Below are 15,245 nucleotides of genomic sequence, written 5' to 3'. Positions count from 1 at the left end.
GAAAAAAAGATGAGACCAACACAGAAGAAGAAGAAGAAAAAGATAAGAGACCAACACAGAAGAAGAAGAAGATGGAGGAGGAGGAGGTTGTCCATGTTTGTTGAGGTTTAATGTGGAACCTGGACTACAGTGTTTTTATCATGTTCTGTGATTGGTTGGAAATCTAGACCCACTGTCCAAAGGTCGACACCCCCAAAGGCCCTAACTCCACCCCCAAAGGCCCTAACTCCACCCTCAAAGACAGATCTATAATCAGAGGTTCATTTAAAATCAGCTGATTCTATTTAACGATGCACCACTGAGGGTTTGGACTCTGTTTACTGTTGATCTACTGAACTGATGTGGTCCAGACCTGGTCCAGACCTGCTCCTCCTCTACTCACCCCGGTTTTGCCGGTCTTGGCGGCCATCTTGAGCGGGGTCAGGCCTTGGTGGTTGTGCAGGTCCTCCAGCCTCAGTTTGGGGTGCAGGTCTGCGGTGGTCTTCAGGATGCGGTCGTACATGCTGCTGATGAACTCGGTGTTTTCTGGGGAGTTGTCGCCCACCGTCACCAGGGCGTGGAGGACCGTGTTCCCGTGGGAGTCGGCCCGGCGAGGGTCCGCCCTCTGGTTCGGGTACTCGTTCACCAGCAGGAAGTCCACCAAGTCCGGCTGGTTGGTACAGGCGGCCAAGGACAGGGGCAGTTCACCTGGACCGCAAGAGACCACATCAGACTGTAGGAGACGACATAGGACCACATGAGACCATCAAAGGCATCTATAAATGCTTTATGGGGTATTTCAGGGTGGGGTGGGGGGGGTTCGTCAGCGCCCCCCGGTGGTCGAGTATAAGGCTGCAGTATGAAAAACCAGTTTGGTCACATTTTTTATTTACCTCAAACTGTTCTGAATAATCCAAGAAGCATCAATACATGTCCAGAGGTATTTAAGGGCATTTCCAACCATTTTTCAGGGGGGGGGTGTCATCGGCACCCCCCGGTGGTCGGTTATAAGGCTAATGATCAAATTTGGACATTGTTCCAAATTTGCTAGGTATGTTTTCTGGTTAACTAAAAATGACTCTCCAGAGGTATCTGACAGGGTTTTCCAAATGTGTTGGGTTTGGTGTGTGGTCCAGTGGTCCAAGGGGGTCTAAGGGGATCCAAGGGGATCCAAGGGGGTCCAGGTCTATTGACAGGACACAGGAACCCAGGTTCAAGGCCCATATGAGTAGAAGGGTGTTCCAGTTCACCACAAGACCGTTCCACCTTCACAGCCCACAGCAGAACTTCAACCCAATAAGGTTTACTCCACTTCCTGTATTGATGACATCCATGGACTGGGTCTGATGTGGACCACAGAACTAGTCCAAGTCCATCCCCCCTTCAGAGGGACTCTGTTCCTGTGGTTGGGACTACAGCTGTAAGGGACCAGAGGGACCTGGGTCCCAGTCTGGTGGTTCTCCTAGTATTTGAAATCCCACCACCCACAAAGTGGACTTCAAAGCCCCCAGTAAACCCTTGGCATCACTGAGGGGTTCTACTGATGGACTGGTACTGGTGGACTGGTACTGGTGGACTGGTACTGGTGGACTGGTACCATGTTTGTGTGTGTAAGTGTGCCCCCCCACAGTGGTCCACTTCCTAAACACACTTCTGAACAGGAACAGAATTAGTCATTAGACTCTTTTCCAGCATTCCCCTGAACTTTGAAAAACCCTGGTGCGTTTGCACCGAACATTACCCGGGTAAATAACTTCCCCCAGCCCCGAACTTTCCCCGAAGCGGTTTCTGGTAGGGGGTAGTATTTTCCAGATTCCCAGGAACTCTTAGGGGCGGGGCTGTGTGCTGGTGAACGCTGAGTGGTGGACTAGACAGACGGTGTTTACACATTCTGTTCACCGCTAGTATTTAATTCATTCATTTAATTTCCACAAGTTTTGTATTTTAATAATTTGGAAAATGGACCAAAAGAGAAGCTACAACAAGTGGAAGGACGACCTGGTCCGGGGTCTTTGGAGCATTTTTGCGAAGGAGGAAATTCAGACGGACTTCGAATTGCTGACATGAAACGAGCGAAGTTCGAGTAAAAGCTGTTGGAGCCAAATGTAAGACACAAGCCTAAAGAAATGCGAGAAGAGAAGAAGAAACTGATGCAGGATTCAAAGAAAGTAAAGGAGCACAACGGTCGCAGTGGATCTGAACAAACCACAGCTCTGAATATGACAGAAAGATTCACTGTTCAGTTGGTTCCATGCTGTAACAGTAGTCAGTGGAACATCAGCTGTTTAGTCAAAAGTCAGGTTTACCTAAGGCTAATGCTAACGCTAATGCTAACTGGTCAACAGTCTGACACTAAACCTAAATCAGAGAACTGGATGGATTCGTGTTGTCACCATGAGCTGAACACTGACGTATTCTGTAGGGCGGCCATGGCTCAGATGGTAGAGCAGGTTGTCCAATAACTGAAAGGTTGGCGGTTCAAATCCCACTCTGTCCATGTGCTGTTGTGTCCTTGGGCAAGACACTTCCCCCTCCCTGCCTCCAGTGCTCCTGCTCACACTGGTGTATGAATGTTTGGTGGTGGGAGGGGCCAAAGGCGCAGACTGTCAGTCTGCCCCCCCCAGGACAGCTGTGGATACAGATGGAGTTTACCCCCACCAGAGGGAGAATGTGAGAGTGTAGGAAGACTGGATCCACTGGACACTTTGAGTATGTGTTCATAGAAAAGCACTACACAAATCTAATCCTTTATTATTGTGTATTGTGATTTCCACGCAGGGCCGGTTCTAATCTGTCATATTAGGGGGGGCTAGTTGGAATAACAGGTGGGCACCTCGGTTAGTGTGTACACAATAGTGTCCTGAAGGCTGAGTATTTGAACTGCAGTCCTGACGGATTTATTTAAGTATAAGAATCACTTTATTGATCCAAAGAGGAATTCACTCGTCAGACAGCTCACCTGTGTTCATTTACTCTTTAATATCAAATTAAAATGATTTTAAAAGTCCTTCGTGCATATCTCTTTTCATTGGATGAGCTTGGAAAATAAAAGAATGAAAACTAAAAACTCATGAAATACATTATTCCCTCCTCCAGGAGGTACTGGGATCACTTTGCTTTGTGTGTGTGTGTGTGTGTTTGTTTGTTTGTTTTCATCTTCAGTGTAAAACTCTTCCACCCATCTTTCCCAGATCTTCCCCACAGATAGGCCTAGGCCCTGGGACCAACCCAGTCCATTTTGGTCCCAGTAGGACAAAGTTCAAGGTCACAGCAAGGTCACAACATCTACAGTTTTCCATCTGTCATCACTGAGACATTTTCCAAAATTCCTCCAAAATTCCAAACGACTCCGATTCTCCTCCAGTTGGATCCACCTGTAGCTTAGAACAGTCTCTTGTATGTGGAACTAAATTGTCCACATCCACTGTGGAATGTGGACTCTGTGGACATTTACACTGAACACTGAAAATCCCATTTCCCACACATTTAAAATTAGAACTCAACTAATATTGATGTGAATTGAATCTAATTGGACAGACACATGACTGGGACCAGATTCAACTGTTTCTGTGTATGGAACAACCTGGAAACTGTTGGATTTAAACAGACAGAGTTGATCCACACATGCACAGAGTTCAGGCTGAAGGAGGAGCTGTGAGTTCTGAACACTGGTTCTGACTGTGGCCAGAACTGAGACAAACTGAAGGCAGTCTACTGTAGTTCAAACTCAGACTGAAAAGTGTCACAGATGGAACGACCGCACAAACAACTGAAACTAGACTAAAAGTAAAAATAAAAAAACTAAATTATATTTTTTCACATTTCACAAACCAAAAAAGTCTGATTCAAATTCAATCTGAAAAGTGACAAAAGACAAAGAACAACAAATCTGTCTTTTCCATTGAAAACCCTGAACAGTAGACTCACAGATCCTGCAAGGTGATGAAAAATAAAACTCATTTACCCACAAAAATATCTGCAACAGATCAGACCAGTACCCCCTGTCCTACAGGAAAGACCACATGGGACCATATGGGACCACATGAGACCACATGGACTGTTTGCGTCTTGTTTCTCCTTCTCCTGGTTGTGTTCTCACAGGTGGATTTGCATCAGGCGTTGGATTATTCCTAGTCTTCATATCTTCAGCTGCTGCTTTTCCTGTAGTTCATGTTTTTTTATGTGTTTGTTGTGATTCTTCTTCTTTCATTGTTTTTAGGACAAATACAGTCGTTATTCTACAAAGTGTTTCCTGTTTCCTGTTCAGCTGCTGCACCTTCAGATCCAGGTCTGACTCTGAACCATCGACCACATGTTCATGTAGAAAAGCAGACTGACGTCGATGACAGTTCAACTGTACGACCAACGTCTGCAGAGTCTGGTTCCTCCTCCAGCCATCATCTGATCCAGGTTTTCATCTGATCCAGGTTTTCATCTGATCCGGTCCAGTGAGTCCTTTAACCTTCAACCTTGGATTCAACATCTGAGCTTTGACTTTATTAAGACCAGGACAGGTCCCTGAACTCTGACCTCTACATAAGACCCATGTGGACCCTGTGAACCCTGTAGACCCGTGAGGACGCATGTGGACCCTGTGGACCCATGTAGACCCATGTGGTACAATAGTTCAGACTCACCGAAGTAGAAACTGGCTCTGTTGTGCGGTTGGAAGAAGGTCCCAGAGGCCTTGGCGTGGACATCGGCTCCTTTACTGACCAGCAGTTGGACATAGGACAGGCTCCGCCTCTCGATGGCGATGTGGAGGGCGGTCTGACCTGTGACACAAACGCCAGGGTTAACAAACAGGAAGTACACAGACGCCAGGGTTAACAAACAGGAAGTACACAGACGCCAGGGTTAACAAACAGGAAGTACACAGACGCCAGGGTTAACAAACAGGAAGTACACAAACGCCAGGGTTAACAAACAGGAAGTAGGTGACTGTAATATTTCAGGGGTCACACTTCAGACCTACAGCTGTTCTGCTTCTATAAACCCTGTGGAGTTGTACTATCGGTAAGATCTGGGTCACTGGTAGTTTTTATGTTGCACATTTCTGTGTATTTTCATTGTTCAGTGTCAGATCAAAAAAGTTTCATCTTCTTTGATCGGAATCCAGTCGTGTTTTTTCTGTTTTTATTATTGCCACGCTTCGTCTTTTTTGACCTCATTACAATAAACAGTGATAAATACTGAAGGTTAAATGTTCATATTTATATTTAATTGTGTATCTGCGGTTAGGGCTGATGTATATGGAAGTAAATCTGTCTCATCAGATTTTGAATTATAAAAGCCATTGAATATCTAATGTTGAATTTTTTTGCTCTGAAATTAAGTAGCTGAATTTTTTTTGCACTGAAATGAAGTATCTGAATTTTTTTGGCTCTGAATTCAACTATGTTCATAAATTTTTAATAAAAAATATTCAGATGCAAAACATTCAGAAGCAAAAAATTCAGAAGCAAAAAATTCAGATGCAAAAATTCAGAAGCAAAAAATTCAGAAGCAAAAAATTCAGAAGCAAAAAATTCAGATGCAAATAATTCAGATGCAAAAAATTCAGATCAAACATCCGGGACACCAAGGATAAGCAATCGAGTCTATCTCAAGTCGAACCAACAGCCAACCAATCAAGTTACGTTAGGTTGGTCACGTGACGCCGATGCAGGAAGAAGGTCAACTAGTGGGTTCCCTCCAGAACTGAGCGCGGATCTCCTTCATCAGCTCTCCTCCCCGTGCTACCGTGGGTCCGCTATGGATGCGAATGATGGCGCTTCGGTAAGTGTATTAACTCTTTTATTTGGCATTTGTGTCGTGTATTTTTGTAAGATTCGGTGATACATACGAACGGACACTTTGCACATTAACAGAATCTATTGGACAGTATCTACACAGAACTGTGGTGTTCGTTAAAATTGTGTTAGCATTGCTAAGGCTAACTGACCATAGTTTATTGTCAGTAAGGTAGGGCAGTGCTTATGATCGGACTGACATAAAAGTTATGACTGTAACAATAGCTGGGTACTAAATCTTAGTAACGTTTAACCACGTAAAACTTCATCTCTGTGCAATTAATTTGCATTGGGCAGTGATACCCCTTTTCCACCAATTATAAGCTAGTGCTAGTTCGGTGCCGATGCTAGGGCCAGTGCTGAACTGGTTTCAACCGGATGCCTCCAAAGAACCGGTTTGGTTTTCCATAGACCAAGAGCCCGGTCAGAGCCACGCCAAGTCACCACAAGTAACGGCGTTAAAGTTAGTAGTTTACATTTCTCATTAGCATGGTGGTAGCGTCGCCGTTTTCCTAATCAGTCAGCTTCTCCATAGTTTATCTATTTTATTGATTAAATAGTCAATAAAATAGATAAATAGTCAATAAAATAGATAAACTACGGAGAAGCTGACTAAATAGTAGCCCTGCGATGAACTGGCGAAATGTCCAGGGTGTACCCCGCCTTCGCCCCTATGTAGCTGGGATAGGCTCCAAGCGACCCCCGTGACCCTAGTGAGGATAAAGCGGGTTCAGAAAATGAATGATTAAATAGTTCGGTAGCGTCCACACAAGCTACATTTTCCCAAGCATTTCTCAAGCGGAGCTATAAAGTTCTGACTGTAACAAAAGCTGGGTAGTTAAGTTACTGGCAGCTTAACTTTATCCAAAACTGTCAAATCAGTCCACGGCAAAGTCTAAGCACATATGTACGGACAGACGACAGTGCCTGCGGCCCGTGGGTCGAGGGTAAAAAAAAAAGCACAAATGGACGGCCAGTAATATATCTGTAACCAAACTTTAATTATGTTTAACTTTTTGCCGTCATATAACATCATCTTTTGGCTATTAATTTGTAAGATCCTTCTTACTCTGTGCTGTATTTCTGATGACAGGGAAGTCAGTCTGATGTTATGCAGTCAGCCAGGCACTTACTGCAGTTACTCGCATCGACAGGGAGACAACAGGGCAGTGATATCGCAAATCAAGACATGAGGTTTAGTATTCAACAAATTCATGTAGGCCTACATATGGCTTACTTTAATCAATAAATTCTAGATTCATCTATGGTTAATAAATATTCTTGGATACAATCCTGCAGAGAACAGAGGCAGGGAGGTCACCATGGTGGTATAGCCTATCAGCAAGAAAGACCCTCTGTGCAAATGGAAATGACCAGGTAAAGACTGAAAGGATACATCCTATTTTAATGCTAGCCTTGTGTTTACATATTTTGGCAAAGGGAGCATTCTTCCTGCTACTTACAGTGAGTAATAGACATTGTATGGTTGCATGCTCTGCTTTTTACTAGTATAGCGAACTTTAAAATCTGTTAGTAAATTCTGGAAGAAAGCGTCTGATGTTTTGTGATCATTCAGTAAAATTTAGAAAGACCTATTTCACTTGAGGCTCATGTGAAATTAGTTTATGTAAAGAAAAAAAATATCATGGGTTTTTAAGGTCTAAATGATGGCCCACTGCACTTTATTGGAACCTAGTGAGAATATACAGTAGAGTGCCATGTTTTTCTATATTCATATGTCATGCAAAACAATGTTCAAATTTGTCCATGATCTTTCAGTGTAGTAAAAAAAAAACAGTTAATATGTTAGTTCATGCTTTAACACTTTTATTTTCTATAGGTCCTTCCCAGGTATTTTTACAAAGTCTCGAGGAAAGAGACGCTTTCCTGCAGCCAATCTTGTTCCTGCCAAGAAATTCAAGCCACTTGAAGTGGCCTTCTACTTGCTGCCAAAGCAGTTTGAGAAAACTCCAAAAGAGCAGGAACAAATCATCCATTTGCAGGCAGGGCTGGGTCGTAGGACTGCTCATCTAGATGAGAGCACAACACATGAAGAGGTAGTATCATGCAGTTATTTTTTTAAAAATTGAATCCGTATATTGTATATTATATTCTGATATACTGTGATGTTCATGAAAAACAACTATGTTCATTTATTGTATGCACACATCTCAAGTAAGGTTTTTGTAGAACCAAAGATACAATTATGTTTGCTCAAGTAAAAGCAACAAAACTATGGGTTAGTGGTAATTATTACTTAGAATTATTTCCATTTTGAGGACAACAGTATATCCAAAGTACCTCACTGACACATAAATCCATAGATTGTGGATTGAGTGAATGAAACCTAGCTTACTTGTCATGCAGTGTGATGAGTGCTATTTCTGATTTGAATGATGAGTTTTGATTCTCTTTTGGAGGTTACACTTGTATGATTTTTTCCCTTACAGTTATGTGATGCCCTCAAAGTTTTATTCCCAAAACTGGGGACAGTTACTGGCGGGTGGCTGCTTTACACATCCTCAGGTAGGCCAACACAAATTTGTGTGTTGGTGTTGCTCATTCATCTAAAAAAAAGTACATATGCAGTAGCGAACTGCACATTATGCAACACACTGTTACCTCATTCTAACAGACACCTATGTCAAACTTTAAAATATTCTCTTCAAACTCATCTCTGTACATTTATTATTAGGTTTATTCATGTAGGCTATTATTTGAGAATTTTTTGTGAATGTTTATTAGTTTGTCTAAATGCATATCAGCAACTGCTAACTAGTTGTTTATTTGTAGTAATTATATTTTATATTTGTAAGTCAAGTATAAAAACAGGTGACGACTTCAGTCTGGACTGCAGTCAGACAAGAAGTTTAGTTGCTTTGACTGACCTTCTAGATATGATATATACCTAATGAACTGTTGAGACTTCACAATCTAGTTTTCCTCTGCAATATTTTCTACAGGTGGATGGGGTAGCCGAAAACTCTCTCTTGTGGCTCCTGACGACACTGGCTATACAGGCAAGCTCTTGAAGGCTGCAAGTCGTGGGGGTAAAAATCTTTACATCGCCCCTATTCAAGAAGAGCTTAGCACAAATTCCCTTCCATTAACTGACGACGCCTTTAGAAACATGCCAAAATCCACATGTCAAAAGTGTGAAGCAGCAGTTCCCCTTCCACTCCTGACAGAGCACATCAAGTCTTGTGATGTTATTCATGTTGGCAGTGATGATAACCTGATTAATGTGGATAGTGGAGACCCGGAAGAGAGCAAATGTAAGAATTCTCTGTTTAAGATTTGTTAGCACATAATATAGTAATAAACAAAATACATTCAGAGACAGTTTGTTTGAAAATAATAGTCATTTTTTGCTTGTAACTTCAATTTCTCAGCAGCAGATATGCAGGAATGTCCTGTCTGCACAAAAATGTTTCCCACTGACTTTATTGAGGCACATGCTTCTTCATGTGGGGAAAGGTAGCCATTTACTTTTTACTGTTAGTTTTTTTTTCTCTCATCAGCAATTGTTTTACACTTTAACATGCAGCACAACTATAACACACAAAATGTTATGTTTGTAGTGCAGGAAATGAAGTGATGCATGCAAGCACTGTCATTATGGAAGAGCAAGCCGCAATGCCTGGCCCATCAGGAACATGTGCAGCAGTCACAGATGGTAGGTGCTGCTCAAAGTTAGCAGTGACACAGGAAGGTAAAGGTAAACAGTGTTACAGTGCAGCAAAAATTGGCATGTAACAAAGCATGACCTACTCTTTCTTGATATACACTATGAATTGTTTACCTTCAAAAGTCACCATAATAAGGAGCGTAGCAGTGATTGGATATTACAACAATTTTATGTATACTTTTCAATCTCAGCAAAGGCTTTAAAGCTCGGTGACTCTGGAATGCCGGAGTAATTCTCACATTTATTCACATGTTAATATATTTTTAGTCAATGAATCTTTATTATAATTACTAGTGTTACTTTATTTATGCCTAAGTAAGGCTTGATGGCTTTGACTTGTGATTTGAACAAACATGTTACTTTTTTTTTTTTTTGCTATCTTGACAGTTGAGCATAAATAAACAACCATGTTTTTATTTTTTTCTTCTTAGGCTGGTTAACTGTCAGTGACCCCACCAAGGCCATATCTCAGTGTGTGGACAGCTTTCTCCGTATTCATGAAGTGGAGACTCCTTTACTTCTCAGCATGGACATCAGAAGAAGTCCTGCTGAACAGGATATGGCCCTTATCTCTTTCTACAAGCGACCTAATGTGGAATGGGGACGGCCCCTGAATTGCAGACTTGAAGGTAGCTCCAATTTCAATTTATAGTTGTTAAAAACTACTTTAAGTATTTTCTTTATCTTTATTCTGTCAATTATATCTTGCATTATGTTACAGGTGATACTGCTATTGGACAGGGGGTAACTCGCTTTTTTTTGTCAACATGTATAGAAAAGCTGAAGTCTGGGTTTTGCATCAATTTTGGTATGTATGTTATTTGTATGGCATTATTGCAAATGCTGTTCTTATAAGTTGCTTAAAGATGTTTTTAAGTAATGTGTCGACAAGTTTATAGTGTTTTTTTTGTATGTTTGCTTTACCCTGAAGGTACAAAAGACTCTACTGAACGTATAATGCCTGTATTGTTGAGAACTAGGATCTCCAGTTTATCACAGAACTAACACATACCGTCTGACAAACATTCACACTCATATTCATACCGAGAGGCAATTAAGAGCAATATTACCCTTAATGTCTTTGTACTGTGGAAGGAAGCCTGTTTTCTGTTGTCATTTAATGTTTTTACTGTCTTGAACAGCAAACTCCAATGTTACACGGCTTTTTGAAGGAGAGCCTGGTCATCTAGTCCCTTCAGCCTCTCATTTCCTTGTGGAAAGTGATATGTTCTTGGTGGCGGGGAGAATGCTAGGCCACTCCTTTCTTCATGGAGGACCATGCCTGTCGGGATTCAGCCCTGCTGTTGTTCATGTCCTTCTTGGTGGAAGTCCTGAAACAGCAACTGTTACACTAGAGGACTGTCCAGACCTGGACATCAGAGAAACAATTGCACTTGTATGTTTAATGAAAATAAAATTAAGTTATTTCTCTCATGTTATATTTTATGCCCATTGGGCCACCCTTTCATTGAGTATCCATTGTCTTCGATGAGTGACATTTATATTTGGCTAAATTAAGCTTGTCAAATGAAGAGGGAGTGAATGAGATTTCTAATACTTTTGTATTTATGTAAATGTAATATATATATAAAAAATCCTTATTATTGAGCAGCTCAAATGCTGGTTATCTATAAATAAAATAGAAGGTGGAGCTTATTGGACTCACTGTTCCACTCTGTACTGTGTTATATTCAGTACTTTTTACAAGTGTATATAGTATGGAGCTTTACACATCTTTATCTGTTTCCTGATTTGCTTCCTTCTGTCTTGAAGCTTGAAGGGGAATCCAAACTCTCAGAGAAGGATACAGTAAGTGTCCAGGATTTAGCCCATGCCTGGGACTTCCCTTCCCTGACTGAGAACAACAGGAAATGGCTTTTTGAAAAACTATTGATCCATGCTGTGAGTAAAATTTGAGAAATGTCTGTTTCCTAAGTTAGATGTGGCAATTCTTGTTTTTTGTTTTTATCATGCGAGTGATGTATGGGTTATAAATGCTCATGGCTAAAAACATAAAATCTGTTTGACAACGTTGAATTGTTACACATTTCCTGGTTTATTTATTCCCAAGGGGGGGAGGAATGTCACGGTTGATAGTAATAACAGATGGTGGGAGATCTGCAATATTGCAAATGCAGGGAATTTTATTAGTGAGCAGGAGAACACTCCCTATTACAGGGTTCCCACAGTTATGAAAGTCCAGGAAAAATTGTGAAATTAGAACAGTCTTTCAGGCCTGAAAATATTTGAAATTAACAGAAGGTTCTGGGAAAGTTTTGAATATACACTGCTGTTGACTGTTGTTTCTTCACCTATGACTCCTCCTTTCTTCTCCTCCTGCTGGAGTAAGAGCCTCATTACTTGCTTTAGGATAAAGACTCTTATGTTTTCAGCCATTTGTCTTATTAGTATTAATAGCCACCCTTCTGTCAGTCTGCCCCAGGGCAGCTTTGGATACAAATGTAGTTTACCACCACCAGAGTGAGAATGAGAGTGTGACTGAATAATGGATCCATTGTACGCACTTGGAGTATGTGTTAATAGAAAAGCACAATATAAATCTAATCCATCATTATTATTATTAACAGGTCATCGGACGTGTTACGAGACAAATTAAGCAGCTGAGACGAGGTCTTAAAGAAACCCCAATGTGGACAGTACTGACTCAAAGACCTGATACAGTGGCCATCCTTTTTCCAAAACGGGGAGAAGGAAATTTCAGCCCCGAGGTAAATTTAATTTACTATGATCTTGTAAAGTTTTCTTCATAGTATGCCTTCGTTGAATACTGTCCAATATTATAGTTCATACCTGGTCAGCATCTATTACTGTCTATTTTCAATCTTTTTTGTTTTATTTCTTACTTCATACATATTATCACGTAACCCAGAATCAACAGACTTTCAAAAAGTACCAACAAGTGATGTTTGATTAAACAACTACAAAAGAGTGCAAGTGATATGCAATAGAAGGATGTCAAAGATGCAAAAATGATTGAAGCCTTTCCCATGCTATTTTTTCAATATAGGTACTTCTTCAGCGCATCACTTGGCCACGTGAGGATGAGGATGATGAGGATTATTCAGTTGACACCAAATGCCGCATGTCTGGTTATCTTCGACAATTCATTGCTAATGGTAGGTTTACAGAGTACACTTGGAAGTGCTACTTTCAATATTATTTGTCTGTTTGTATAAAAATTACTTAACTGTTTAAATAGTTAACATAAACTTCAGGTCTTGGATTTTTTTTTTTTTTTTAATAAATTTGTCATGTTGCTGTTTTCAGCTCAATAGTCAGTAGTCTAACTGGTCTTGTGCAAAACATTACTGTTATTTGAACAACTTATATAAAGGGTTTTATTAGTCTTCTATTGAGCAGTTACTGCCACAGTTAATCTACTGATGACCAGCAAAATCATATGTATTAATTTTTTTGTTGATATTTGCTCATTATTTAATCCATTTTAATCTACTCCATAGCAACACTAACTGAATTGACCAATCTGGTCAAATTCTGGACTGGATGGGAGATTCTACCAACAAGTCTCTGTGTAGAGGTAGTCATGGGTAGATGCCCCACAGCTTCCACCTGCTTCGAGACGTTGCACATCCCAGGGCACTACAAGGATTACGCATCTTTTAAAAGTGACATCCTAGCCTGTATTTACAGTTGCCAGACAGGATTTGGTCTTGTGTGAGTGACATCCTAGCCTGTATTTGCACTTGCCAGACAAGATTTGCACTAAGGTATGTTGATGTGACTTAAGCTTGGTGGATATTTAAAGTTTTGTTACGTTTTAAGAGTTGTTAGTTGAACTTTTATACATTTCTGTACTTGCCAGACAAGATGTGCACTGACATATGCTGCCATGATTTAAGGTTGGTGGATATTTAGTTTGTTCAGTTTTAAGAATTGTAGGTTGAAATGTTATGCTTATCATCCTTACTTAACCAATATGCCTGATTAGTTAAGGCATATTGCATGTTTTAGACACATTTGGCACACTTGAAGTTTATAATATTCCTTGTAATACATCTCTGCATTAAAAGAAATCATTCAAGCAGTTGTTAGCAGTGAACTTGACTGTATTGATTTTATTTTCTCACTGTTACAAGTGAATGGCATGAAAGCCCTTTGCAGTGTTATAAAACATCTGTAAACCTCAGCTTTCACATAAATTACATGACATTTTTGAAGTTTTTTTCTTCAGAGAATGTAAAACAGAATAAATCTAGTCAAATGAGCCAACTGGAATAACTTGAAGTTTTAAAATTACTGCAATATCTCCAAGCAAATATGTAAACCCCTTTAAGGAGTACAAAGTTAGTTCAATTTTTCTGTTAACCCATGTTACTCGAAGTTATCATCCAGATGTTAACACATCCTCACTAATTTGAAAACAACTTGCTTATAAAAACATCTCAACATAGATAGATGGATAGATGTACTTCATCCCAAACTGAGAAATTACAGTGTAGCAACAGCATAACACACATTCAATAACAATATAAAACCACAGCAAACACGAGTAAAGAAGACAAATATAACAAGAGCAAACACTGTACATTATAAATTAGTAGTATAAAGAAATGTGAGGTATGTTCATGTATGACTAGATCTCCAATCAGTTCTTTCACAGAGAAAGAAACTGCTCACAAAACTGAACAGCAGCAATGTAAATATCACAGCCACAAGACTGTGATGCTGCTCTTGGGTTGACTGCATCTCTTAAAGTTGTCATTTGTCCATCAGTAAGTGGGCATTCTGTGTTGGGGACAATGATGGTTGAATGGTCATCATGAGGAAGTCCACTGTTTTCCCACTATATCAGGAATGTCCAGACCCTAGAAATAGGATTTTTTTTTTTTAAATTATGCAATATACAGGGTGGGGAAGCAAAATGTACAATATTTTGAGGTAGGGATTGAAAGACAGTGTATGACCAATTAGTTTATTGAAAGTCATGAGAATTTATTTGCCACAAGAAAATGTCCATAATAGAAAATGTTTTTATTCTATGTGTCCTCCTTCTTTCTCAATAACTGCCTTCACACGCTTCCTGAAACTTGTGCAAGTGTTCCTCAAATATTCTGGTGACAACTTCTCCCATTCTTCTTTAATAGTATCTTCCAGACTTTCTGGTAATAGTTTTGCTCATAGTCATTCTCTTCTTTCCATTATAAACAGTCTTTATGGACACTCCAACTATTTTTGAAATCTCCTTTGGTGTGACGAGTGCATTCAGCAAATCACACACTGCTTGATGTTTGCTTTCCTGATTACTCATATGGGCAGAAGTTTCTGAAAAGGTATGGATAATAGTGTTAGGTATGATTATGACATCAGTATATGTTTGGGTTCAAAACAACTGACGTAGTGTCTGCTGAGAAAAAACTAAATGTTCAGTGTAAATTTTGCTTCCCCACCCTGTACTTCTTTAGATAAATAGGAACATTTTCAAATACAATTTGCACTTAGTTTCTAATTTAATTTCCTTTAACATGTGAACCACATTGATCATGAAAAGCACATTATATGCATGTACCTCAATGTTATCTGGTCCAGGAATTGGGTGATGTGTACGACCCAGCACCCACAGCTGGTTAGGGGTCATGTGGCTTTCTGTTCTTATTGGGTGATTGTCCCAACCACTGCAAAAAGTATCTAGGTCATCCTGCAGGCGTGGCAGGAACACAAAGTGGCAGCAGAAGAGGTGTGTAGCATTGGCAATGCTGAGGAAGCCCTCTTCTTCAAGGTAGTGGAGAACATCATAGTAGGTGCTT

The 15,245-nt window shown here is 40.3% G+C and overlaps 2 protein-coding genes across 2 annotated transcripts in view; one reads left to right on the top strand and one right to left on the bottom strand.

Moving 5' to 3' along the window:
- Positions 1-328: 328 nt before the first annotated feature.
- Positions 329-15,245, bottom strand: part of LOC115416851 (transient receptor potential cation channel subfamily V member 2-like) — a 31,643-nt gene continuing 16,726 nt past the window's right edge. The window contains exons 6-7 of the mRNA XM_030130732.1: positions 4,617-4,754; positions 329-687 (exon numbers count right to left, since the gene is read on the bottom strand). Of these exons, the coding sequence (XP_029986592.1) occupies positions 329-687; positions 4,617-4,754 (497 nt within the window). The remainder of the gene's footprint in view (positions 688-4,616; positions 4,755-15,245) is intronic.
- LOC115416848 (uncharacterized) lies at positions 5,543-13,050 on the top strand. The gene is made up of 14 exons (XM_030130730.1): positions 5,543-5,757; positions 6,865-6,965; positions 7,071-7,148; positions 7,612-7,828; positions 8,222-8,297; positions 8,735-9,046; positions 9,164-9,248; positions 9,353-9,447; positions 9,891-10,088; positions 10,181-10,267; positions 10,602-10,855; positions 11,233-11,361; positions 12,048-12,188; positions 12,942-13,050. Exons 1-14 carry the CDS (start codon positions 5,734-5,736, stop codon positions 12,948-12,950), a joined length of 1,806 nt encoding a protein of 601 aa, XP_029986590.1. The 5' UTR covers positions 5,543-5,733; the 3' UTR covers positions 12,951-13,050.

This window comes from Sphaeramia orbicularis, unplaced genomic scaffold (genome assembly GCF_902148855.1).
Source record: "Sphaeramia orbicularis unplaced genomic scaffold, fSphaOr1.1, whole genome shotgun sequence".
NCBI classification, from domain to species: Eukaryota; Metazoa; Chordata; class Actinopteri; order Kurtiformes; family Apogonidae; genus Sphaeramia; species Sphaeramia orbicularis.
This window is presented reverse-complemented; position numbering and strand designations above follow the sequence as displayed.